Source organism: Colossoma macropomum, unplaced genomic scaffold, assembly GCF_904425465.1.
Source record: "Colossoma macropomum unplaced genomic scaffold, Colossoma_macropomum, whole genome shotgun sequence".
NCBI classification, from domain to species: Eukaryota; Metazoa; Chordata; class Actinopteri; order Characiformes; family Serrasalmidae; genus Colossoma; species Colossoma macropomum.
In genome coordinates this window covers 14,400,538-14,427,662 of record NW_023494800.1, presented here as the reverse complement: position 1 = coordinate 14,427,662, position 27,125 = coordinate 14,400,538, and the positions used below count along the sequence as shown (strand labels likewise).

The 27,125-nt window shown below is 39.4% G+C and overlaps 3 protein-coding genes and 1 long non-coding RNA gene across 7 annotated transcripts; 1 reads left to right on the top strand and 3 right to left on the bottom strand.

Annotated features, from left to right (window-relative positions):
* Positions 1–152: 152 nt before the first annotated feature.
* On the bottom strand, positions 153–7,031 carry LOC118819792. Of its 3 annotated transcripts, none has more exons than XM_036587702.1 (11): positions 6,707–7,031; positions 6,324–6,445; positions 6,081–6,196; positions 5,607–5,938; positions 4,195–4,785; positions 2,972–3,134; positions 2,670–2,802; positions 1,614–1,748; positions 1,392–1,524; positions 454–535; positions 153–327 (listed from the first exon to the last, which is right to left on the bottom strand). In XM_036587702.1, exons 2-11 carry the CDS (start codon positions 6,442–6,444, stop codon positions 169–171), a joined length of 1,965 nt encoding a protein of 654 aa, XP_036443595.1. In that variant the 5' UTR covers position 6,445; positions 6,707–7,031; the 3' UTR covers positions 153–168. The 3 variants fall into 3 exon arrangements, with proteins under 3 accessions (XP_036443595.1, XP_036443596.1, XP_036443597.1); XM_036587704.1 differs by having other exon boundaries at positions 160–327; positions 454–491; XM_036587703.1 differs by lacking the exon at positions 6,707–7,031 and having other exon boundaries at positions 6,324–6,674.
* A 3,423-nt stretch (positions 7,032–10,454) lies between these two features.
* Positions 10,455–17,446, bottom strand: itpkca (inositol-trisphosphate 3-kinase Ca). Its single transcript, XM_036587707.1, has 7 exons — positions 16,707–17,446; positions 13,422–13,521; positions 12,955–13,168; positions 12,580–12,784; positions 11,221–11,322; positions 11,054–11,125; positions 10,455–10,971 (listed from the first exon to the last, which is right to left on the bottom strand). The coding sequence occupies exons 1-7, from the start codon at positions 17,151–17,153 to the stop codon at positions 10,765–10,767; spliced, it is 1,347 nt and encodes a 448-aa protein (XP_036443600.1). The 5' UTR covers positions 17,154–17,446; the 3' UTR covers positions 10,455–10,764.
* LOC118819796 lies at positions 16,841–26,235 on the top strand. Its single transcript, XR_005008206.1, has 5 exons — positions 16,841–16,972; positions 21,798–22,345; positions 22,462–22,488; positions 22,688–22,931; positions 23,964–26,235. It is a non-coding gene; the product is annotated as an uncharacterized LOC118819796 (long non-coding RNA).
* Positions 18,609–26,142, bottom strand: ccdc61 (coiled-coil domain containing 61). Of its 2 annotated transcripts, none has more exons than XM_036587705.1 (13): positions 26,030–26,142; positions 24,948–25,120; positions 24,786–24,868; positions 24,529–24,689; positions 24,274–24,426; positions 23,889–24,090; positions 23,031–23,113; positions 22,694–22,917; positions 22,265–22,340; positions 21,716–21,922; positions 20,745–20,778; positions 20,586–20,646; positions 18,609–20,480 (listed from the first exon to the last, which is right to left on the bottom strand). In XM_036587705.1, exons 2-13 carry the CDS (start codon positions 25,093–25,095, stop codon positions 20,386–20,388), a joined length of 1,527 nt encoding a protein of 508 aa, XP_036443598.1. In that variant the 5' UTR covers positions 25,096–25,120; positions 26,030–26,142; the 3' UTR covers positions 18,609–20,385. The 2 variants fall into 2 exon arrangements, with proteins under 2 accessions (XP_036443598.1, XP_036443599.1); XM_036587706.1 differs by having other exon boundaries at positions 22,694–22,914.
* Positions 26,236–27,125: the final 890 nt, after the last annotated feature.

The following is a 27,125-nucleotide window of genomic DNA, read 5'->3' as shown; positions in this document are numbered from 1 at the left end:
GTGTTATTTATACAAGAAATGTTTGCTTGTAGGTCATATTATGGTTTTAACACACCTCTCAACAGAGTTAATTGACTTGTGAGATGTTTTTTGTTGTTTTGTAGATTTTGTCATTGCATGTATCAAAAGGATGGATAATACACTTCTTTTCATATTTCACATATCCTTCTATTTTCTTTCCTCTCCTACTCCATACATACTTATGTTAAATATTTGGCAGATTTTGTGTAGCTGTGCATTAGCAGACCAGGACTCTTCTTTCAGGTGCTGGTTGCTCATGCGAAGTTTCAGCACCTCAGCCAGCAGAGCCACCTTGTCCTTCTTCTCCTGAGTCAGAGGACAGAGGGGGAACACGTGTGAAAAATTTGCACAGCTGTCCTCTGGGAGAAGACACCACACACCTGCGCTCGGAGGTCATGTGTTGGCATTCATTAGCTGCTAAATGAGCCTCACCTTCAAAAGATCTCTGCTCAGTCTTCTCAGCACTGCTTCTAGGTGGGAGATTTGGTCAGGAAGGTCAATGAAAACATCATTACTGCAAACACATACAAAACACTAATTCAGGAATTCAGTATTACCTAATGATGTATGATCTGTGTGGACCAGTAGTGTAGGAGTTGAGGGATTGAAGCATTGTAACAGGGGGATTCTGGACTAAAACTAGATGTAGTATGTTTAATATGTCATTTGTCATGTTATGTGGTATTCGGTTGTGCAGCACTGCATCCTCCAGCCTCATCAGTTTGACAGAGTTTGTGATTATATGTCGTTTTCATGTTTTCATTCGTCAGTGTTCTCTCGCTACAATACCCAGCATGCATTACACAAACAGATCATCCAACCATTTGGAATTGCAGTGGTGTCAACCAATTGGACTGCTAGCCTAGCCACTGATCTATAGGCTAATCAATATAACCAAGCTAGCGTTAGTGTACGTTGTACCTTGGTCACTGAACAAAGTTGTAAATAAAACAGTGACTCTACCTTTATTCAGCACAAAATTAATACTCTTTTAGCCAGACAAACTGAAGTCAGCCAGGCTGCTAACTTTAGCTTTTAGCTTGTTGTCCTGTAAAGGAATGGCAGTTATATGGCTGCAATAAGATATTCAGCTTCTTAGCAGTACCATTTACATCTGCCTTGCTAGCAAAAAGAAAAAAAAAATGCATGCTTTCAGATACATAATCAGAAAGGGGTTTTCCTGATCTTTAAACCATAAAATGTCACTCTTAAGGCTACTGTGGCACCACTGTAGGATGTGATTAAGCTTGTTTATAACAGAGGTAATGATGGGTTAAATGTTCCATTTTGGCCAGAATGCCCACTTTAAGTCTGAGACAGTTTTATTTATCAATGAATGGCTATAATACAGAGAAAAAAGATCTACGCACTCTGTGTCTCCACTAACAGAGGGACTAACATGAGGAACGTTTTGGCCACTGTAAGCTGGACTGTGCGATACAGGACTCGTGCCTGAGAGCATGTTGTGGGGTTCAGCAGACAGGAAACCTTCCATCCTCTGCACTACAAACATAAACATACAGAATTAATAATCACTAACTCTTGTGAGGTATAAGCAAACTGAAAAATATATAGTTTTTCCCCATTCTTACTCTCATAAGCCTCGGCAGCATTGACCAAGCTGTTCCAATCAAGGTCATGATCTGTATTTGGCAGAGGCAGAAGTCCATGGTCAAACTGAAGGTCTCTGTCCCATTCTGCAGACTTAGCAGACATCGGCTGACACACTAGGGGAAAAATATACAGGGAATGATATATTTCCAAGTAAAATGCAGTACTACGTTAAGGTCTATGAGCTAAGGAGTGCTTGATGGAGGTAAAATATGATATTATTGGTTAATGTTATTTTTCTCTGCCCACTGGTGCACAGTGATGTCATTAAAACAGTTTTGAGGTGGTCAAAAGTCATGACATTTTCATGGACGATTATGGGAGAAGCTTTTAAATGGTGATCTGATGAATCGTGCTTAATATGGCCAAGGACATTGACTAACAAGGTAAAAAGAAGTTGATTTCAGGTGGAGTTTAAGGCAAAATGTATTTATTTTATTGAACGGTGAAGGAATAGTCTGTTCCTTTAAGGGTTTTTCTACCTGAGCTCTCCTGGCTGCATCTGTAGCATATGGTTGACCACAGGCAGTATATTAGATGCAGTTTCATGTTCAATACACTGTAAAAAATATACAGCTTATTAACTTAAAAAAGTAAGTAACTGGGTTGCCAGCACCTTGAAATTTTGAGTTCATTGAATTTGTAATATTCACAAAAAAATAGTTTTACATTTGAAGTTTTATTCAAGTTAACCCAGTTACTTACTTTTTTAAGTTTAAAAACTGTATATTTTTTACAGTGTAGAAAAGAACAGAAAAGTTATTGAATCAAAGCACACTTACAAAAGAAGCTAACAGTCAGGTGCTAATAGGGGCTTCTTTTACAAATGTTTTGAATCAATACAGTTTACAGTTATTTTCTTTTACTAAATACAGGAAAACATCAAAACTATTGCACATGGTAACTGACAGTATGCTACAGATGCAGCAGATAGAGATTAGGTTGAAAAACAATGGGCTATTCCTTAAAAAGGACTCATCTGACCAGAACGCTCAGAGGAAATTCATATTATTAGACCAATGCTCAGCAACACTTACCTGTGGGACTAGACTGCAGAGAGAGGTGGCTGGGCCTGGAGACAACATGCCTGCTGAGGAGAGGGCTTGATGATGCTGAATCCTGTATGTACTCAGTAAGGCTGCTGTTTGTTCGTGTTTGCTGAAGACAGGGCTGGTACAAAACATATCAATTTAGCTGCATAATGACAGTAGCAATAGCAAAAATGACACCATGTTGCAACATGACAGACTCTGTTTTAGGGCATGTTTTTCATTGGTTGCCATCATTAATTTGGGCCCTCGTTGTTGCTCTTGAAATATGTAAAAGGGAAATCACGCACCGAGCCACAGTGAGAGTTGTCAGTTATGTCATCCATCACAATGAGTTTTTTCAGGTCCTCCACTATAGTGCTTTTCCGAGCCAGTCGTGGGGAGCATGATGCGCGAAGTGTGGCAATCACACGGGGCTGACCAAACACGTTTCTTGAGTTCATGTCCACATGGCTGCAGAGATTTAAACATAAAGCTGTTAACGCATTATTCAAATGATTACAGTGTAAGAGTTGTACATAATCAACGTCATATTTTTGTGCCAACACACCTGACTCAACTCATGAAAGGCTTTAATAATTACCTGATAAGTTGAATAAGGTGTGTTAGAGCAGGGACACCACATAATTATGCAAAGAAGGCCCCACTCTGCAAAGCTCTGGAAAAAAAATCCAAAATATTTCCACAAAAATCTAACTTATTAATGTGATTATTTATCAAAGCTTACTATTTACTTTAAAAGGTATGGCAGCCTACTGTAAGTTGTAAGGTGGTCACTGACACACTATAAAAAAGTATAATCCACAATTTGTTGAAGATACATGTACAAAATTATTATTTTTATGATAATAGTACTGTACAACTTTAGTTTTCCACTAATTTGTAGGAAGCTGTAAAGAGGTTAAGAAATTTTAATGTATCCAGAGTGATAAAAAGAGCTATAGATGATTTCATAATCAAGAAAGCTGTATAACATTGAGAGTGAAGTTCTAATGTTAATGTCCAGACTGCCTTACATTTGAAAAGTGGTAAAAAAAAATCTGGATTGATATGAATTACTGTAAGTAATTGATTATCATATAAATAACACATTAATAATAATTTAATAATATTCAGTAACTTCTTGATGTTGCCAAAAAACTAAGATATTGAATAAAACATTTTAAAATGCCTTCTGGTACCTAATCTTATAGGATTTCAGTCATTTCAGTTTGTTATTGAATAAAATAAAATCAGTTATTAAGTAATTTCAACTTTTCAACAATAATGTAAAATTTAGAATTATAAAAAAAATGTGACTACATATGGTCAGTATTCCCATACACAAAAAAGAGATTCCTATTGATCCATTGACATTTTCACATACCATAAAGACAGCTGCTGTGCTCAAATGATATTGAAAAATGAAAAGTGAAAAAAATGAGCTTTTTTTATGGACTACGACAAAACGTATTTTTAGCTTACTTTACAAAACAACTTTGTATTGCAAAAACATGCTAACTTTAACACACACCTTATATTGCTAGAAACATTGTTTCCGACATCATTGCCGTCTTTTCTGTCTTTGGAGTCATGCTTCTTCTTCCTTGGGTCCTTTAGGTCATTAATGGGCTGTGGCATGTTGCTGTGCAAACAATAGTCGACACTATCCTGAGTGTTATGAATGCAGTTGCCATTATACAGTCTTAACTTACAGAAACATGAAGACTGTAAATTCAGATGCATGTCAGTCTGGTCCACTGATTGGGTCTGTGGAAGCATATAGCTGGTGTTGATCTCACGTGAATCCTGGGCACATTTCGGCAGTCTGAAGGAACTTTGGTGTCGTGTGCTCTGCAGTTGGTTGGACTGTGGTTGACCATGATTCCAGATAAATTCATCTTTCCTGGAAGCTTCAGTACTGAGTAGGTTTAGTGATGACTGATGCTGGCTGGAGAAGCATTTGTTCTGGATATCCTCTTTCTTGATATGCTGAAACTGTTTGTTGTACTGCTGCTGGACCAGTTGGTTTGAATCTGGAGATATTTGTGAAATGACCGCCCTCATCAAACGAGGCTTTTCCACCACTGAAGTCTTGATTCCTTGTGGTTTGCTGCACAGTCCACTACCAAAATAAACACACAAAGACCACAGACATATACACAGTATTGACATGTACAAACAGAGGAATATGGAGCAGAAGCATACGCCGTAGAGCCGCAAACATCCTAGGCAGACTAAAAGGTCCATGCTCTGCACTGAGAAGTCATTTGAATCCCAATCCTGAAAAAGCCATCATGTCTGAGTTGTTGGATCAGATATCTTTGCCCCTTCTACTTCAATGGTCCAGTCTGCAGTGACTGAATGGAAGACAGTGCTCTACTGATGGGGCCCTTGTTTGAATCTTGGGTGTGGGAGCAAAAGGGGGGGGGGGACATGTCCCACTTTCCCATAATTTTCCCACCCCCTCCCCGTGGGACACTAAAGCGAGCAGGATAGTAGGGGGCCTCTGTGTTGATGCTGTGGATATGGGTATAGATTTGGTACCTACTACTATAACAGCAAAACAGTAAAATTACCTGAGCAAGCTATTACTGAAACAGTGGTACTTTTTGTGTACCTATCAGTACAGTAGGCTGAAAAACAGGTCGATGGAGCTTATTTTGAGGATAATCTCAATCAGCCACATCTGTAGCATTCAGTCGATTACCAAAGGCAATAATTTCAATATTTTTCTCTGTCCTTCTCTGCAAAAGAAACACATTTGTAAACTGAACATGCTGTATGGTTTCTATTGTAAGTGTAAATGTGTTTTCTGAGAAATACGTAGAGAAACACATCAAACTTATTAGTTGTCTGTGGTCATCAAACATATGCTTCAGATGCGACAGATAGAGATTAAGTAAAAAAAAAAGTTCTCCTTCAGTGTCTTCATAAACATCTCACCTTTGTTTGAGAACAGCTGTCTTGGAGTGGGGCAGAGGCAGAGAGTGAGAATAAAATTCCTTCATGTTTTTATTTGGGGAACACCCTTTTAAAGTCTTCGTTGTGGACAAAGCAGGCTCACAATGTTTAGAGCGAGGAATCTTGGGACTGTAAAAGCCAGGCTGTGCCAGTGGGTGTGGTTTTGAGGATGGGGGGATACACGCATAACTCCCACTGTCTCTAGGGCTCTGATCCTGCAGCCCTTTGCCCTGGAAGCGGAGATCATGTCTGTAGGGGGAGAATGCACTTGGCTCTGTTGCGGTGCGAAAATAGCCAGGACGCATAAAATGTGCCTAGAAGACAAGTAGGTAACACAGGGGGGCTTCAGCTCTGATTATTCACAAAATCCTATACAGTTTCTGCAATAAAATGGAAGGCACCCGTGAGAGTATGTCTCAGGGATGATGCAGTAAACTAAAAAAAAAGCAAACTCACTCTTGGCAGGCTGTTGTAGAACTCCCTCTCCAGCTGATCCTGCTGACCCTCTCTTTTCATTGCTCTTTCACACTGAAGCACTGCACGAGGGGCTGTCACCAGATGCCACTCTCCATCTGAAATAAATGCTTAGTTACACTGGCACAGAGCAAAGGATGGCAAACATTTCTCTCTGTATTGTTGTTTAGGGATCCACAGCTTTCAGAATCTGCAATAAAACAATAAACTGCATTGTTTCTGTACCTGCATTGTTATTTCCAGTTGAAGTGCTTAGCCTGGTGAACTCCATTTCCCTACTTGACCTCCATTCTACATGGTTCTCCATCACATGTACCAAAGGAAGATACTGTGAATTACCGTACATTCTGACAAGACATAAAGATCATTAAGGATGATTATGGAATAACTTTTAGCATTTTTCACCTCACCAAGTTCAGGCTAGAATGCTGAGACTGTGAAGAGACTAAGTAATTTTGGCTTGTGAAGAAGCAGATATCATCTCAGATTCCTGTTATATTTTTTAACAACACTGAAATCATCATGCACTTTTACAAATACTTCCCCTATTTACAAAAATATTGAGAGTTGCCTGAAATGATAAACAGGCCAAGAGAACATAAACTTACATATAGCATGTCTTCTCTGAGACTTCATCTTCTTAAGTTTCAGCTCAGAGCTCTGGTGGGTCCTCAGAGGATAATGCAGAGAAAAGAGGTGGCACAGAGTGCTCCAATTCAACTGAGCAAGGCGAACAAGGCACACAAGAGGAAGAGCTGTGTGGGCTCACTAGTAACTACTCGGAACAGAGGATTGGATTGTTTTGTTGAGTTCTGTTTGGCTGTCACAATAGTGGGCTTGTCTGCATCAGGCCATGTTGTGTTGTGATATGGTGTATGTATATGTGGAACATCTGTGTAATTAATCCCTGGGAAAGGGGGCAATGCAGATTAAATGCTTTGAATCTGACATTAGTTAAAATAAAACATTTTTTTGTCAGTAAAGATGTGCATAAAGACAAATGGCAGACTTTGCTTGTCTTAGAGTTTTTGTTTTTCCTCTTTCACCTTTGCAGGCATTCAGCTACGTTGTCATAAAGTATTTTAGGAAAACTATTTTTGAAATCATTCCAAACATATTCAAAGTGCTGAATCATCTATCAATTTGACCTCTTTGTGACATATCAGTTTGAATTTAGACTACAGCAAACAAAGTGCTTTTGTTCCAGGGCATATTTTTAAAATATCAGCTTCTTTCTGAAGGGAATTAATCTTATTTAAGGCATTTAAGGCAACATCTGCTAAATACTGTATTGTAGAAACCATTTGAATGTGGATCATGTAACATTATATCATTTGGAAACAATTTTTGACTATCCAAACATTCTTTAACATTGATGAAAACAGAAACATCACATGTATTTAATCTTAATTTATAAAAAGCCTATGTCAGCATAATTTCTGAACATTTGGAGCCCCCATTATATTATTTTGTATGAAAGAAGGAAAGTATCCCCAACACTGTAACTATGTAGTTAACATAAGAATGCAACACTGAGCATGCAGTTTGTATTAAAAGGCTCCACTAATATCAATTCTAAATTCTGAATATTTATTCAAAACATCCAAAACAACACTTTGATAAATTAGGGTAAGATTAACTTATAGTGAAAGTGCAAAAAACATTTCACTTTTCAGCCAAATTATTTATCATTCTATATGTCTGTAAGTACATACTTACAGGGCCCCCTGGTGGCTGCGGGGCCCTAAACAACTGCTTCTACAACTAAATGAAGAAATGGCCTAATAACTTAGTAATGTCCCAAGCAAAAAAGAACAGGTGAGCCAGGGGTTGCTGTTGCCAAACTACCAGTACAAAGATGAAAAGCAGACTGAGAAGGAGACAATGCTATGCCTGGATGGATACATGGAAATGTAGTGGCAGGCTTTAAGTGAGGCTATACCATGCACAGCAACAGAGTGTGAGTAATGCAGAATGGTATATGGGAAGAGCATAACAACGTAATTTAATAGGGTCATGCTCTTTTCTGTCATTCTTACCATTCTTACCACTGTTTGTAACAGGCATGATGCATTTATGCTGCAAAGAGTTCCCTCAGCTTAAAGGACAACTTTAAGCCAGCTGCCACCTCTCACCTCTCACATGACAGATGTTCCTGCTGAGGCGTGCACTTCAATATAAACAACTCTCTCACCTTGAATACAAACCTCAGCAAGCACCTGCTGGGTCCACCATGCAGACCATAGTTTGCCAGGATGGACACCTATGATCTGTTGCTATGGGACAGATAATCTGTCCAGTATTCGTTGTGTCTCATGTAATGATACATAAAACTACATTTAAAAAACACAGCTGAACTATCCATTCACCCAAGTACATAGATCAGGCATAACATTATAACCACCTCCTTGTTTCTATGCTCATTATCCATTTTATCAGCTCCACTTACTATGCAGGTGCACTTTGTAGTTCTACAATTACAGACTGTAGTCCATCTGTTTCTCTGCATACTTTGTTAGCCCCCTTTTACCCTGTTCTTCAGTGGTCAAGACCCCCATGGACCCTCACAGAGCAGGAACTATATGGGTAGTGGATCATTCTCAGCACTGCAGTAACACTGACCGGTGGTGTGTTAGTGTGTGTTGTGCTGGTACGAGTGGATCAGACACAGCAGTGCTGCAGGACAATGAGCGTAGAAACAAGGAGGTGGTCATAATTTTATGCCTGATCAGTGTACTGGTTTGATTGTTGCCTGGAAAAGTATGTACTGTCCATGTTAAAGTCTAAAACACTGCCTGTTGGGAAATGCATGTAGAGGGAAATGAGCTTAACCAAGGCCATTTTGTGCATGGACACTTGCTTAAGGCTAGAGCTGAATGGCTTTCGCAGGCCTGGAAGATATGGGCATGCCACTGAGAAAAGTGTGCTTTACCAACCTACAAGGGGACATAACTCTATCTTACATTTCCTTCCTGTTCAATTGTTGAAACACGTTCTGGAGTTTGTCACAGACAACGTCATCCTGGAGAGCCCTGTACATTTCCTGCTAAAGTTGCCAAGAAACATTGATGTAGCCCTAATGCTATTTCATAAGAATCCAGTGGCAAATACCCGCAACACACACCAGTTTGTGTATTTGCCACCAACAGTACTGAACATATCATTGAGGAAAGGCAGAGGAGCAAATCTTTAATAAGACCTTTTACCACCAGGAAAAAAAACCAGGAAGAAGAAATAAATAAAGAAGAAAGCTCTAAAATGAAGATGTCTTTTCATTAGCGCATCATGTCCATTATCAAAACAAGTTGACGATTAAAAGAAAAGCCCCCACCTGATTAAGAGAGTTCATCCTTATATTTTACTCCGTCTTCCATTCTAGTGCCAAAAACTTATTGGTGTTTGTATTCTAAGTCCTTCACCTTTAGCAGTGTGCAGTCTCAAAACTAACAGTGAGCTATGATGTGTGAAGGATTAGTCACTAGACCAGTTTCCCAACTCCAAGCCAGTCCTGTGTTTTCCCGCTCTTATACACCTGTTTGAGCTCACAGTACTTGATGATGACCTAATGACTCAGATACAAAGAAAACACACAACTGTGCAATGCAGATTGGCCCCACAACAGGAGTTGGGAAACAATGCACTAGACAAATACATGACAGGATTGAACTTCTCAAAGAAATTAACTCTAAGACCAACTCTCAGCTGGAAGTAACCAATAACCTTGTAAGACCTATGATTCTGTAAAGGCTTTGCCATGTTCAGACAGTTAACAAACAAAACACATTTTAGCACCAATAACAGATAACATTTATTGTGCTGATAATACCATAAAATTATACAGCACAAGACAAATATGCAGTAGTGTAATACCGGTAACAGAAATGCCCAGCACACCTAACCACAAACACATCATGATTAAGTCTACAGTAGAAAATAAGAATGGATGTGGAGGTTTTAAACAATGTACAAACACATGGACTATCTTAGCTCATCAGCCTGAGGCAAAGCTCACAAAAGTATGATGGAAAATTGCATCACTCTTGGCAGGGACTGAACTGCCTAACCACTGGCAAACAAGAGTTCTCTGGTCCACCTTGATGTGTACCTTTCTTGCACTGAAAATTATCCAACTAAGGAATGTGGGCCACAGCAACGGCCAGAGTACAAGATGCAGGCTCAACATACATAGAACTACCTAAACTTACAAGACATAATTAAAACATTCCAAAAAAATCCACCTGCACAGGAGCGTTATTACCTCTGTTCACAAAATTGTAAAACACAATCTGCAGCAGATCAGTGAAAAGGAACTTTTACCAAATGATTACTGACTGAAAAATTGAGGGAATATGCAGCTCTAATTCAACTTGTGTTTAATCACTGCAAAATGAAATCACTTTGGTCACACAATTACACTAAAATGTAGCAATAAAGAATTACCACAAGCCTTGAATGTTGGTCCAGATTTTCACTGGCATTCATTTAAATAAGAAACCACTAGAACCTCAAGTACATTTTTTAACATAACATTTTACCTATTAGCCCATGACAAAATATGGAAACTGCAGTATATTTTCAAAAAAATTAAATATCTATGTACAAGGTAAAACACATTTACAGACATCTGAAGATGTGGGTTCTTTGTGTATTAATCAGGGAAATTTTTTCAGTGTCCAGAAAGCATGTCAGTCAAAATGTCAATAAAATTGTCCAGGCCCCAGAGGTAGCCATCTTCCCTGTTTCCCTCCACCCATGGGCTGCGGTGGTCCAGAGTAAGAGGAGGTGGCATGGGGACGGTCTTTCCAAAGTCGATCATCCAGACTCCAGCTCTGCCACTGTGGTCATGCACAAACAACAGAGAGCTTCCCACCACCTTCCATGAACAAAAATCAAGTCACTACTTAGCAAGAGCTGTATTGCAAAATAAAATTATCTTTGGGTAGGATGCTTCTTACCTCATGTGTTTTAAAGAATTCCGAATTCTCAAGTACAAGCCGCAGCTCCTTTATTCGTTGTTGGTAACTTTTCTGTAAACAAGGGATTACTAGTAAGTTTTTTACACAGATTGCTCTGTAATTGCAAGCCTTGTCAATGCTGAGCCAATGTGAAAAAAGTCACATACCAGGACAGACATATTGTGGTCAACAAAGTCTTCTAACGCTTGCATCACTTCATCCTTATATTTAGTCCTCTTAAAGTTGGTATTACAGGTGCCATTAGATTTCTGAACAGAGATATGAGAGTATCATATCACTGAACATTAAGACACGTAACAATGGAACTCACCAGACAAAAAAAAAAACATCAAACATGAAGCACAAAGTTAGCGGCAGTGTGGGCTAAAATGGACAGGAACTCTCTCAAAAGACCGGTGTAATCCTTACTTGACAAGATCGGTACTTTTATTAAAACAACTGGATATCTAACCAAGTATTAGAGAAGAAAAGATGCATGCGACTAATTTTTTGACCAAGGAGTTCATACAGTGATTCTCAATCCTGATCAAGGAGTACCACTACCCTGAAATGTTTTCCTGCTCTAACAGACCCAGTTGACCTCAAGAGGATCAAGATGAAGGGTGGTGGACCACTCTCAACCTTGCAGTGATCCCTGATTTGTGTAAAAATCACAGCAACACTGCTGTGTCGGCACCCAAGACATTTGTGCCAGCACCATACACACTACCATGCCACACCATGTCTGTGTCACAAATGCACTGAAAATAGTCCACCACACAAATGGTATGAACAATGGTCCTGTGGTCAGAAAGTGATCACTGATGAATTGAAGTCACTGAGAGGGCAAGAAGGTGGTAAACAAGCTTTGCATGGCGACAGATGAGCTACATACTGTGGCTGTGACCAAACTGGATCCCTACTTGTTCATTAGTATTGTATATTAAGGTGAGCTATTTAGCTTACTAAAAGCGGTAAACATGGATGAATCAATAAATTATTTTAGACACTTTCACTTCAATATCAGCATTCATCAGCATTTACCAGTTGACTTCTTATTTGTAGCCCTAGACAAAAGCATAACGTTTCGAAAAGTGCAGGGGACGAGGACTGAAGGAAAAAACATCATTAAAGTAACATTTTTCTGTCCTTGCAATGCACATTGGTATCCATTTAGCTGGGGCAGTGATGTACAGTGTTCACTAGAAACTATTTGTGTATTGTGGAAGTTCATACTGCTCTCAAAGCCACTCTGGAATTTAATTTCACAATTCGGACAAACAGAAAAAATGGCTGACGTACGTCATAGTTCCCTTAAATGCAAACAAGGATCCATTTCAGTCACAGAGTAGACTTTCCGTAAGTACTACACCAGTAACACCTATAAAACAGATGCCTAATAATGTGATCCAAAGAGTGTAGTTCTTCTTTTTCTAACATACTGGCCAACAACTGTATTAGGTTACTATTTGGCATCACTGCACATTACTAACTGCATACTACCAACATAATGGGGTGCAACATACCTTGATGCCCTCTATACGGAAACCTAAAGTTGCAGTGGAGCTAAGCGTCTCTCTCCACTGCATGTATCTGGTTTTAAGCACTGCTTTTTGGGCTCTTTCCTCTGGCGTTGGGGCATCTGGGTCCACTGCCACCATTTTCTCATACATGTCTTCACGTGGCTGGGGATGCTTGCGTGCTTTCTTCAGCTCCTCCTCCAGGTACGTCCTGATAGGATATACATTACTCAACATTATTACAAGGTTAAACGTTTGGCGTCCACAGATGGTTTTCAAAAAGTTAAGGACAGTGTTATGTTGATAGTGGCCTCTGTATTAAGCACATTACATGTACGTAGGTAGCGACAAGTTAAAATCTGCTTAAGTAAAAGGTCTCACCGGGTTCCCATTTTGCAGTCCATAATGCAAGGAGAGTCAAAGTAAGCGAGCAGGTCATCCATGAGGTTGTAGTCCTGTTCATCTCGCTGGGTCACTCCGTGGTAACCCGGTACAAAGGGTCGAAGCACATCCTCCATGAGCCGCTGCAAACACTGCTGCTCGCATGCACAATACTTCTTCAGCAGCTTCCCATCACTGCCCGTCTGAAAGTTACCTATAAAACAAAAACAAAAGCAGACTTTAGAGTAATTATGAATCAGTGAATTGTTAGATTATTAGTCTGTTATTCCTAAGTGCACTAATGAAAAAACATTAAAATAACAATGCAAATAATGTATTGTATTCTATGGCACAGTTTTTTAATGAGCAATAGCAGTGGTTTGTAAAAATATTTATATTCACATATAGACAATAAATAATCAAGAAAGTTCCACAGAAAAGCTAAGAGCAAAACATTCCAGACAAACCTGCATGGCCAACCACTTGAACCCAGGGAGAGCGCTTTCTCAAAGGTACCACAACAGGTGACCAATTCACCATGTTTTTGTTCTTCTTCCATATATCACTCTTTTAGACGAAAGAAAACAAAGAAAAAATGTTATATAGTTAATAATAACAACTATACACAAGTTATACAAGAAATAGGACTATGGCTTCCCAAATGTGAACTGTTAAAAACATGCCCAATGTTATACATAGTCCAAGCTAAACTTGATAATGACTGTAATTTAGTCTGCATTGTCACCCTTTCCCACTCAGGTATGTTGCACTGTGCATTTATAAGACTTTTTGTAACAAAATATAAACAAATCCAAATAAACTTAAAACACACAACCAAATTCTGCTGAGTTTGCCATGGAAATAAAATGATCTAGGATGTTTTAGAACTAGATATGTTTTAATAGATTTCATAATCTTGACAGTAGCTCCTTTAACAAAACTACCCCATAACTGTTCAACCTACACACTGCTACATTTCTGTAAAACAGTTTCCTCTTTAGCTGCGATTTTCCTTACCTCTGCCTTCGACTTTAGACTCATATGGCAGACTCCTTCTGCTCTATTGACCATGAGGCTTTCCCATAAGGCCAATCATTGACAACAATGCTGAACTAGCTGGAGTTATCAAGCAATACAGAGGGGCAGTGATTGCTCATGAATCTTACACAATAGCTGATAAAACATTGACAGACAAGACTTGTTTTCCTACCACGACGAGCAGAAATGTAATGCCGAGTCACACAGAAAGAATAAAAAACAGTTCTATCTTTGTGTGCTTTCTGACAATCTTAAAATATTCCAACAGTTTATGTCAAAGCAGTAAACTGATGGGAAAATGAAAGATCATTAAAAGCTTAGACCGCTTCTCTTTCCAAACACTTTAATAGTGACAGTGTCACTGATATTTTGATAGCAACAGTGTTTCATGTATGCAATGACAATATATATACTGCCTTAAAGGGGAGATCTGTTTTTTTCATACTAAATATAATTTGTGCATACTAAAATAATTAAAGTCATTCAGAGTGGGTTGATATAATACTGTTATGAAGAAACCACAAAAATGGTGATAGGACCAAAACATCGAAAGCGTTTACTGTCTCAAAAAGCTACCTCGCAGATAGTTATTACACAGGATAATGAAGAATATGCTGCCTTATGCCTGAAATGTTATCTTATAGTTTAAGGTTTTGACCTTGAAATCAATTCATGGCAGAGAGGTACATGCAGGAGGCAAAATAGTCCCCAAAGAAAAAATGATTTGATCATCATCAACATGGCATATAAAACTCAGAAGACACCTGTAGATTATATAAATAGAAATATTTGTGGTTACCTACTTTATGACCTCTTACTCCTATCACTGCCATGGTAAAGAAACTCGAATTTGCAAGTTGCATAGCTACAATGCATAATTTCACGTTAAACCACACTGAATGACTGAGTTATGCGGAAAGTTTAAAAACTGGTGGAATTCCCATTTTATTATTTTTATATTTGTGATGATTATTTCCTTTCCCCAAGTAGCCTTTCTATATACTTAGGTCCCTGCAAACCATTCATTAAATAAGCTGCTAAAACAACAGTAAATCACCCTACTCCAAAAATAACCAAAAACAAGGAAGAAGAACAAAGAAATATGGTTAAGAAAAGCTCCTCTGACCTTACTCACATGTTGATTTGAATATTCAGCCTTCTCGCATGAACTGCTAAACCTTAAAATACACCCTTGACTAACATTGGCTCAGGTGTGGCCACTGCAAAACTGACAATCTCCTGTGAAGCAGCAACACGTGACTGTTTTATGGGCAAACACAAAAGAGTCTCAAACTCCATGTGTGATGCAGTCCCTGTCCCCATCCCTTCCAGGCCAAAGACACTCTCCTGGGCAGCGAAAAACTAGTCTGACTGGAATGACACTCTCCAGAACAAGAAAGGATGCCAGAGGGAGAGGCCCACCATACAGAGGCAGCAGTGCCTTTTCCACCGATGACCTTATAAGCACTGTTTCAGCACTGCCCTCATTTTAATGCATGTTACATAGTCCGGCATTTAGATGGAGAATGTACTTCAGCATTTCTGACTGATGTGCCCAAACCCCCCGAAGACTTTCAGTAGAACCATGCAACTAGGAGCTAATCAAGTTCTTGCTACTGTCTGCAGGCCGCATCCACTCTCTATTATCATCTATGATGTCTTGTATCCGATTCCACCTTGCACTGTTATTTGCCCAGGCAGCTTATGAAACACCTTTTATAACATGAATTTTAGCTGAAAGCATTAATGCTGTAACAACCTTTTTGAAAGCACAACTGTAAGATCATTTTCAACTAATTATAAACTATTGCCTTAAACTATTCCTAAAGCTAAACTTAAAGATCTTTCAGGCCCGTGTCGTAATCACACTCTAATACATTTTTATCCATCAGTGAAGTGTCACTAGTTTGTTTACTCATGGTGTGCAGACCATTTAAAGGACCATAACCAAATAAAACGAGTCATAAACCGAGACGCCCAATATAATATATGGTGTCAATCAAACAGAATAACCCAGCTCTCAGCTAAAACATGTACTTTACATTCAAAGCTACTGTGTATGATATTCAAGCCTGATACCAAACACGACAAGTGTAATTAAATAAAAAAAAGCTGTAGGCCAGATTAATGTAAAGAAATATAGGGAAGAAGCCAGTAGGTCGCAATGTAGTGCTGGGCAGTAATGATGAACTTCAATCTTACAATATTTTCCAAATATATCATAGTATGAGACGATATTTAACCATTCAACAAAGATAATGAATCCATGCTTCCTGAGTGTAAACTAATATTTTACAAACCCAACATAGCTTCAGATTACACTGTTTTTGTCCGTTTTCTGCTCTTAAAATGAAACAAATCACGACTTAACACAGTACTGTACAAATTTGCCAGAGAAAAAGTACATTTCCAGAAAAAAATTAAATTAATTTAATTATTGTAGATTTCTAATTGCTCTTTCCAACCAGTCTGAAATGCTGAACAAATGACTCAACTCTTCTGTGGATTAGAAAGTGTTCAAAACAGAATAATTAAACAAAACTTGGCAAAAGGCATCATTTTACAGGCTCAAACGTAACATTGTGGATATCATGCTCATTATCAACTAAATATACTGACAAAACATCACGTTGTGTCAATATATCGTGGTATACCGGTACAGACGGTATATCGTCCAGCTCTACCACCACACACACTTCACGTTTAATACTCACAGTGTCATGGTCGTCTGAGCATACGCTGCTGTTCTGTGGCACCGTGAGGTTCCCTCCATTATTTCCACCACACTCCTCCTCGTACTCCTCAAAGGACGACGTTGGCGAGAGGCCGGCTGACGAGGAGTTGGAGAGTTTTCGCAGGACCAGAGAAGAGGCGGGGGAGCCGCCGAAGCCGCTGTCCGAACACAGCGACTCCTCGTCTGGGTTGGAGCTGCACGACAGTCCGCTAACGCTCCTCTTCTCGCCGGTTTGGCGGATACGAGGTTCGTAAGTTACAACTAGCTGAGGAAGAGCCCCAGTACCTCCGTCTGGAGGCGAACCCAAGCACTGTTTCTGAACCGCACTGCTCTTTACATGCTCGGTGGGCTCCTTCAGTCGCCCAGGCCAGTGCAGCACATCCCCGCCATCCGGGCACGGAGCCGCGGTGCCAGGCGTTTTAGTCATGGCGATCGCTGATTTAGCATTTGAGCTCGGCAGCCTTCAGGGCGACAATTAAATGGGCCAAACCAAGCACGCTGCTGGTCGGCTAACTACTGCTAGCTAACGTTAACTGCACCCTCGCACAGCCTCAGACGCTTCAGCTCAGATAACGAGCTCCTCGCTGCTGTTTTAGGAAACTTAGTGCTGCAGGAATAACGCGTTGAAACTACCAGGGCTCTGCCTTCGTGTCGTTCACATGTTCCCCCCAGGACATGTGGGTTCACTACAAACAACAGACAGACAATAGATCAGCGCCTGTCCGATTCGTGCACGAATCGTTCTTTTGAACCAGTTCTTTTCAATTCGAACCGATTCACAAATCCAATTGAATCGAACTTTATTTTTTTCTTGCATCTATGTTTGCTTTAATAATCTGTCACAATTTAATCTCATGCAATCGGTATAAAACATCAAACTGTAACGACTTCTAGGAATTTGCATACATTTTCACCTGTGGCCTGTTCTAGATCCCGTGTCAGTCGCTGGCTGAATCAATAAGCATTGTATAAGGCGCAGACGAAAATACATCTGACTTCGATCACTGTCTGCGTCCTAAAAGTTCAATGCAATTTAATTTTCTTTTTATTTTGCCTAATGTGGATCAACTTACAAGACAGGCCTTTAAGTATATTTGGGCAGCTCACAGATTTGGCAAAATCAAGGAAAGACAGGAAAGTAAGTTTCATTCAACTACACTGAGTGTATTTACATGCACTCAGTAATCAGATCAGATTTCTGATTATTCAAATATTCATCTAAACAGCATGCTCTCATTTCTTACAGCGAAGTAAGGTCTAGACATGCGATAAAGAGTAATCAGTAATCAGATTTCTCAGTGCATGTAGTTCGGATTTCTTTCGGATTTGGGTGACTGCGCATGTGCGAAAACATAACACAGTACCGGAAATACGCAAGCAACATTTACGCACAACCCGCGAGATGGCAACAAAACATTTTTGGAGCAACACTGAAACCAACTTACATGCTTGACGACATGAACGCTTTAAATATTTTTATCTTCTATGTGATGTCTGTTTTATTTTTAGGTAAAGCAGCACAATGTTTTTGCTTTAAAAAATAAAAGCCAGCATGAAGTTCGAGTTTTACATTACATTTACGTCACGTCTTCTGTGAGTTTATTGGCTGGTTGCAAAGCAGAAGTCTGTTAATGCCTGATACATGTAGACCCGGAAAATCTGATTTTCTGCAGTTATCGGATTATTAAGTGTATGTAAACGCACCCACGGACGCAGCCACTGAGGCCTTAAACGAAGACGAACCGTTGAATCGTACGTTCGATTCACTGAGCCGACAAGTTCGAAAGAATCAGTATGGTGAACCGATGAACCGAGTCAATTTGCCCATCAGTAATAATCGCTGCTCGCTTTGAGCAGCGACTCCGTGCTGGTGGTCCGTTCTGGTACCAACGCTGGTGTGATTGGTTAATTCTGGGAACAACTTTTTGCCCCGCCTACTCTACTTACTTGTCTTAAAGTGACAGTACTGCTCACTAACCGATTATGTTGAGTGTGCATTCTTGGCTTTTACAAAATACTATTTCAAATATCTACACATACATACACATATTATATATCATATAATACATATCTCGATGTACTCTGCAAATAGTGTAAACTTACATGTGTAGCCTAAGTGGACACCCAAATCTAAACAAAAAGGTTTACACATAGAAAATGAGGTCACCTATTAATGACCTAAAATTAAATTTATTTAGCTCCATTTTGCTTAACTTTTATTATAAATATTTTTTTGCAGGCATGATATGTTTATAAAAGCATTAAGTAGTAACTGTTTTTCACTAATTCCATGGTCCTTAAACAGGCCAAGATAAACAATATATCCAGCTGGTTATGAAACACATTGTGTAAGCAAGATGCAGCTCTACTTGCATTCATTGTATGTGTTTTAACACGTCTGATATATCTCGCATTCAAAAGTGCACTAGAAATCGTGGAGGCACGCTGTTTGGACATGCCAGTGTGTACTGACGTTAGCGTCTACTGATTGTACGTATGCTGGAGTGAGGAGGGGTTGGCAGCTGTTCTGCCAGATGGATAGGCCACAGAAACTCACAGTACTGTTCATTAAGAGATCTAGGCCAGCTGCGACTGTCTACAGCAAAACCACAATACCTTGAAATCCCTGAGCCAATTGAAGCACCCTGTGAGCGTGGCTAAGGCTGCATTAGCAGCTCCAGCTGCATCACAAAAATGTGTCAGAGCTGCCCTAATCACACTGCATAGAATCCTCTCTAAACACCCCAGAACTGTCAGACTGTTCAGAAATTTCCATGAAAATACTACAATGAATGAATATATAATGTAGCTCTTGTGCATAGTGATATGCTTTGTATTTTGTTAGTAATTGAGGTTGTTGCATACAGTGCCTCCACTGAGGCAAGCTATGCATCCAGCAGCAAACCAGTAATGTCTGGATGAAAATCATAAGACAAAAGCTGCTCATTAGTCCTTTAAATCACATTAAATGACAGAACCTTCACACGTACATGTGCCACAAATTTGGGTACAAATTGCCTGCTGAAACAAAAATTTGAATTTACATATAAAAGTTTTCAGATCTACTGGGTGGACTTTAAAAACAAATGACCAAACATAAAACCTAACCACGGTATATTACATCTAACGATGTGACCACAACTGGACATAATTTTAGAAAATGGGTTAAATAAAAGGATGACTTTATATACACTTATGATTATGCAAACGAAGGCAGAGGAAGAACAATTTCATACAAAAATAATTTTCAGAATCTCAAAATTGTAAAAATTTGGGAGTCATCAAGTTATACAAAAGCTGTCAAAAGGTATCTAATGCTAACCTCGAATTCACACACATGGCATGTACAAATCTCAGTCTCTTTCGTGTTTCACCTCTAGGTCCTTCAAGTCTGATGTAGTAACAGTCTTTTGAATTGCAAGTCCAAGTTTCACAGTTTAAGCAGGGGGGCTAACAGAGTGTTAATTATTTATGGCATCAAATAGTAAGTCTGTTGTTGCCTTCATCTCATGTGAATGATCATATACAGCTTGAAACAGTTGTTGTCTTGTAGTAGTTGCATCTGTATTTGAACAGTGTTCTAAAAAAAATGATTGTTCATGCTGATGAACACCAGCTTGTGCAATAAAACTCAAAAATAAGTCAATCACTGCGCAAAGTTAGTGCCCTGTGTCCAAGTCTCTCATGTATTCCTGCAGGGCCTGGAGGCGGGCATCAATCTCCGACAGGTCGGCTCCCGTGTCCATGGAACTTTCTGAAAGGCAAAGAAAGAAAAAAAAAAAGTAATTACTCATGTTGAATTCTTAAAAAAAAAAAAAGGCTTACGCACTCACTGTCAGACAACAGTTGTACTACCTACCCCTCACTCTTTGTGTTGGAGTGCTACACATTGGCTTTTTGTTCAAGTGTTTTCCTCTGGTCTGTGTATGAAGAGATCACATTTTCAGGCAAGTCTAACAGGACTTTTGGCAGTATTCTACATGAAAATAACATTAATTAAATTTGCACAGCAACTTACCATACTCGGACCATTATAAACCAGTTTTCTGCCTCTGTTAATAACAAAAAAAATACATATATATATATATGGCTTAAAAACCTTAACAAAGAGAGATCCCTACATGACACAGCCACTTAATCCTATGGCCTTATCTACCACATGGGTGACTACCCAGGGGCACCAAAAGCCCAGGAACATCAAAAGGTTGCGCCAAAAAAGTGCATATTTTTAATTATTTTAATGTTCAAAATTTTAACTTTAAATATATAATCTATATTAACAGCAAGTCCAATAACCCAGCCACAAATATCCAAAAGCAATATCATTGCGTAAATTTGGCAAACACTGATGTCTATGTGGGGTTGTTTTTGTTTTGTCTTATTCAACATGCCTGGTGACATCAATGATCTTTGTAGAAGAAATCAGTGGCTGCTGCCAGTGCTGGCAAACCATTTTGTGTTTGAGAACCCAAATTTTGATGAGAATCATACTTCTTATTTAGCACACAAAAGAGGCAAGTGAGGGTGAATCTTTGTCATCAAAGAAGCGAAAACATTTAGGAGCAAAACAAAATCAGGACTGGCGACAGAAAAAAATTGACAGCCACTGTAGGTTCTTCTACATGGTTGGAAAGGGAGGAGTGAGGCAGGGATATTCAGTTGGTTGCAATCTGCAACCTCCCTGCTAGATATCACTCAGTCCTATACACTAAACCTTTAACCTCTTAAACTCCAAAACTTCTATAACAGGATTATTATTCAGTAATTACAAGGAAAACAATGCAAACTGGTGGAGTTATTCTTAACTTATAGGAGTGAAGAAAGAAACCTTAACCCTCTATTAAAAGCATTAAATAAGACAAATTGCATTCTCTCACTTGCATGGCCAGTGTTGCTGGATCAATCCATTGTCTAATGATTACTATCAATCTGATGAAGTCAGTCTGAATCAAAAGCTGGCCTAATATACAGATCACTTTACTGACCCACCTGCTATTCAGGGGCTTAGCAAGTTCTTCAAAGTCAGCAATCGAGCTTTCAGAAGAGTGATGACTCCTTCTGCTCTCCACAGATAGACTCCTGCCCCGACCTGCACTCCCCCCTCTGATCAACTGAGGAATGGGCTCTCTGGACCGCGAACGTCCCCTTTCATTCAAAGCCGGTGATGCCAACATGTCCCTCCTGACCTTCCTTTGGCTAATGAAAACAAATGCACACATTTTAGCAGCCAGGATTTTGAACTCAGGTAAGGAAGGAAAATATGTCAATCCGATATTCTAGAAACCTATACAATGGACACACCAAGGCCTCACATGGACGTACAAGAATGATGGCTGATGAAGGATGGTTTGAGGGAAATGGCGCAAGAAAGCAACTAAGAGTTTAAAAGGAAGCTTATACTGCACACCTTTCAATGAAAACCATATTTCTGCTCACAGAAAGGCCCAAGCTTGTGAGGAAAAATAAAAATAAACCAGTAATTACAGAGAACATTTATTAGAAAGGTCAATGTAATAGTAAAGTAAAATAAATTGTTACTTCTTCAGTTCTGCTTCTCTTTGGCGTCGTTGCCTCTCTTGAATGTATGCTGTTGGGTCAAACCGCCCCCGAGACCCTAAAGTAAGTAGACACATTCATCTGTTTGAATCATTCTCAATTTCCTTATAGTTCCTTTTATATATTCAATAATGTTTTGAAAGAAGTAACTAAAATTTTAGCCTTTTTTGCCTTTTCAGACCTCTAGAGAAGCCAAATGTAAACAGGTAATATACAAGCACTGTTTCATTGCAAATACAGTGTTCTGAAATACAGAGCCAAAGTAACAATATTGCATCAATGTGCTTATGAACAAGACAGCAGTATTTAAAATAGAATATATAATTTTTTTCATTTCCAGTTTTGACTGATAAAGCAACAGTATTTCACTATATACATTAAATATGATAATTAAACATGTGACAGACATACCTGTTGGAGATGGAGAGGGTCTTGATATGTAATTCCGTGCTCCTGAAGAGTCTGCCCTTCTCCCTCTCTCCTCTGACCTCCTGCTCCTATCCTCCACCCTCTCTCTGGACCCTGAGCGAGCCCTCGCCCCAACTCGAGTTAAACTGCGCTCCCTGGAGGCCGATCGGTGAAATTCCCCTTCACCCCTAGACCCACTCCGGCCTGACAAAACCGGAGTCATCCTGCTACAAACACGAGGGTAGGAAACTTCAAGCACACCAATGTGTGGAAAAACACATTCAAAGAGCAAAATCCAAAATGAGGTGGGAGAAAGTAGAGAATTATAAAATCTACTTACCCTCGGCGCAACAAGGCCAACTCAGTAGTCAGACTCTTCACACGTATCCGAAGAGCTCTCTCTGAGGCTCTAAGCTCCTCCAACTAGGAAGGGAAAGGAATTAGAATGTGACTGTAAAAGACTGATGAGCTCCAGAATGTTTGATTCACTGAATAACATTTCTATTTTCACTGAATAGCAGTGAAAATAGAAATGATATAATATAACATAATAATATAACAATGTAACTTGGGTAAATTACATGTTTACAAGAAGAAGGTCAATAAAACAAGTTCAAATATCCTCTACAGGGAACAAACTGATATTTTCCAAATTATTGTTATAATTATGCTTAATTTAACATATGGGAACAGCAAATAAAACATATTGTGGCATATTCCCAAATGTAAATGTGCCATATTGGAAAAAATAAAACATAAAATGTGTTCAATTCAGAAAAACATGTAATTGCACATTAAAACTTGCAAAAGTGTGTTACCGGTAGATGATGTGCTAACTTATTTTCACTTAGAAAATCAACAAAACACAAAGAGTTTTATTCCAATATGCATTTGTAACAATTTTGGCATTTTTGTGGAGTTTTATGGAGTTTTTGAAGAAAAACAAAAAAACAGTTGATGTAAAACCTTTTTTATTTACCTAATGACAGCTGTATTTACCATAATACAGCTTTGATATTTCTGGTATGTGTAAAGCCCTCTGCCAACAATGTGTATCATAAAAAAAAATTAAAGAAAATTCATAAAAGTGGTCTATAATGTGTTTTGGAACAAAACTCAACATTTAGTTTGACCTGGGGTGCGCAAACATTTCACAAGACAATATCAATTTTGATATGCTTAATGTATTAGAACTCACCTGTTCCATGAGGTGGCGCTGCTCCTGTCCCCTCTTGGTGGCTGAGCGCTGGCTTTTTGCTCTCTCTCTTAACAGCTGCTCCTCCAGGCTGCGCACTGCTTCTCTGAGCCCGCGAGCCCCAGGGGCAGAGCCAGCCTCAACCATCTGCAGCTGCTCCAGAGCTTTGGCCAGTGCATCTTTCTCCTCCCTGACCAGAGCCAACCTGATGTGGCGTAGTTCAGCACATATGGTCAGCACAGAATAATTAGTCTTGTTGGTCAGACTTCTTTATCTTGCCTGACCTATTTTAGTTTCTTGATTGTTATCCTGTTGTTAAACTGACAAATACCAGCAGAACATAACAAAAAATAAATAGGCCATGCTAAAGATTAACAGCATAACTTACTCCGCACGTAGTCTGCGGGTCTCTTGGTCTGATACTATGTGGTCTCCTCTCTTCCCCAAGGCATTCAGTTCAGCCCTTAGAGCTCTGATCTCTCTTTGGAGCGCTGCAGGATCAGGCTTTCCAAGATACGGCAGTGGTAGAGGGTAGTGTATCCTAGTGCAGTTCAACACCAAGAAAGAACAAGAATGGCATTTAAAAAATGACAAATTTCATTTCAAAAGTAACCAGAAAATGACTGTGTGAAACGGTACTGACCTATCAAATTCCACAGTGTAGATTAGAATGAGGTAGCGTTTAGCACTGAGAGCAGGAGACTGCTGCTGGGCACGAGGCCGGCCAACTACACCCGCCTTCCTGTTCCGCAGAAGTTCCAGGTCCGAGTAGGTCAGCAGGTCAAGCGTCACTGACTCACTAGACTAGATGTTTTAAAGACCATTACAGTCATTCACAACTGACATAACATAATGAGTACAATCTGTGTGAACGATCAGAGTGAACTTCAGCCAACCTACCCTACTAACAGCAGACTCAAGCATGCTGCAGAATATAGGAAACTGTTTGAAATTCCCAGTTTTACGGGTGAGGTCTTCAATATCTAAAGAACAAGAAGAAAAAGGTTTTCAGAAAGTTCCAGGTGCATCACTGCATCAGCATCTTTGGATGAGCATACTCACAGGCAGGATCAAACTCTCCTCTCCACTGGTCTGCCGTCATCACATCAGAAATCTCTACTATAAGTAATCGATCTTGCAATTCCACTTTTACAGCAAATTCAACTCCACGAAATTTCATTTCTTCTTGCACAACTGTGCCAACTTCCATGGCTGGAGGAAGTTATTCCTATGACCTGAGAAACATTATAGTTTAAGAATAATAAGCATTTTTTTGCCATCAACAAAGTAGTCAAGTGACTAGATCAGTTATGTACTTCATATAATCTGAGATTACAAGACTGAGATGGAATGTTGGTCAAACACAGTTCTGAAGTTAGTCGACAGAGCAGAGCAGGCCAGTTCAGAAAACGGCAAACAAGACAATACATTAAAAGGGACTTGCTTTGCTAACCCACACAATAAGTCCAGAGCCACTGTAGCTACGCATTTTAATCTGGTATCTCAGTTACGTACCTAACTCTATTCTAACTAACTAACTTACTAGCTAACTCACTGAACGAAATTTCGCAGTTGGGAGGGCTAGTATCCCTTCCATCACTCACGGCCAATTGCATTTAAACTCGTTTGGGATGCAAGCTAGTGTGAAAACTGAATAGCCAGCTAATGTTTACAATGTTAGCCACAGTTAAAAGTTAATTCGCTAGGCTACATAACAGACAAATGTGCCTAACGTTAACTTAGGCTTGCTAAAGCGTTAATATTAGCTAATGTCAGCAAGCCATCAACATGAACCGGCTAAACCGCTGTTTGTCTTTCAAATCGGAAGTAACGTTAAGCATGAATAACGCAATTCTTTTCCAACTTACGAGGACCAACGACTTAGCTAGTTAGTTAGCTACATAATGTTACACAGCAGTTTCTGGGCGAGCTGGCTAGCTAAATTGCGGTAGATAATGTAGGTTAGTTGAAGTGTGGGGGGGTGACGTTAACTGTTAACTACTCAACCAAGGTTAGCTAGCTAGCTATGTAGTTAGCCAGCTTAGCGTTGATTTGACAAAACCATCTATAACGTTAACGTGAGCTGACAAAGCTAACAGAAAAGGCAGAGGCGAGCTAACCGGCTGGCTAGCTAAAATACATACCCGTCAGAGATGGAGGTGGTGAGTGTAGTTAAGCCAGGAGCAGAGTAATATAAATCCTACATTTAAACACGTTCATTAAAAAAACACACAAGGACAAAAAGGAAACAGTGAATTCAAAACAAACGCGACATGTGTTTGGGTACTATCGACTTTTAGCAATCCTTCTTCTGCACAACGTCAGTTGCAGGAGCCCAAACAATTGAAAACAGCGGCTCAACGACCGGGAATTTAAAACACCCGCCCACGTCTGGACACATTGGTCAAAGCCTGAAGACGCGGGACTGTGATTGGTCAATCTGCTTGTCAATCAAACCTGACACCTTACCCCGCCAACGCCCACAACCGGCCCTAAATACGAAGTAGCTCTTAAAGGAGCACTCTGACATGTCTACTCATGTCCTGCAGTGGTGTCGCAGGAGTTTCTAGAGTGGTTCTGGTTTAAAGGCTGAGAAAACCCTCTTCTAATGATGTATTTTTAAGGTAGGAGAGACTACAAGTGCATTTTTTTTCTTTCGACATATTTGAGATTTAGCAATGTGCAGTACATTAACTCTAACTACAAGCACTGTAAAGTAGTAGTAGTTCATAAAACCAACAGATATCAGTTCAGAGTTTAACATACTATATACATATGAATTATGAAGTGATTCTACTGTACAATTTTTAAGTAATTGGCAGGCCAAAATCCCTAGATTTGTCGAGTGTTTATAATTAGAAATGATCATTTTATAATGTTTTTAGTTTTAATTACAATTCAAATATATAATTGTAGGGACTTGCGCTGCCACTTAAAGTGGAGCCAAAATCATCACGGATTGTTTACATTTAAAATAATTTATACATAATTTCTGTTACGCTTGTTAAAAGTACAAAGTACAGCTGCAGCTACTTCCAAAGACTCCACCGCTCAGCTTCGACTACACGAATCATACAGCGCTGAATACATCTGATTCACTCAACACATTCAACTACTGCTTGTTATTGCAAAAAAAATACATTTTTGTTGAACAAAATGAAATAAACACATTAACACTCATATTTGCTCACTGTTGCCACTTTATACAAAGTAGACACCATTTTTACTGCACGATTGCTT

Excerpts from the sequence above, each read along its gene's own strand:
- LOC118819792 (XM_036587702.1), bottom strand. The coding sequence starts at position 6,444 with ATGTACGGTAATTCACAGTATCTTCCTTTGGTACATGTGATGGAGAAC. Across the intron at positions 3,135-4,194 it reads AATGTTTCTAGCAATATAAG|CCATGTGGACATGAACTCAA; the intron begins GTGTGTGTTAAA and ends AAATCTCTGCAG. Across the intron at positions 1,525-1,613 it reads TGCTGCCGAGGCTTATGAGA|TGCAGAGGATGGAAGGTTTC; the intron begins GTAAGAATGGGG and ends TTATGTTTGTAG.
- itpkca (XM_036587707.1), bottom strand. The coding sequence starts at position 17,153 with ATGACTAAAACGCCTGGCACCGCGGCTCCGTGCCCGGATGGCGGGGAT. Across the intron at positions 13,522-16,706 it reads GCTCAGACGACCATGACACT|AGTGATATATGGAAGAAGAA; the intron begins GTGAGTATTAAA and ends TTCGTCTAAAAG. Across the intron at positions 10,972-11,053 it reads AATTCTTTAAAACACATGAG|GTGGTGGGAAGCTCTCTGTT; the intron begins GTAAGAAGCATC and ends TGTTCATGGAAG.
- ccdc61 (XM_036587705.1), bottom strand. The coding sequence starts at position 25,095 with ATGGAAGTTGGCACAGTTGTGCAAGAAGAAATGAAATTTCGTGGAGTT. Across the intron at positions 24,690-24,785 it reads TTGAGTCTGCTGTTAGTAGG|TCTAGTGAGTCAGTGACGCT; the intron begins GTAGGTTGGCTG and ends TAAAACATCTAG. Across the intron at positions 20,481-20,585 it reads TCCAACACAAAGAGTGAGGG|AAAGTTCCATGGACACGGGA; the intron begins GTAGGTAGTACA and ends TTTGCCTTTCAG.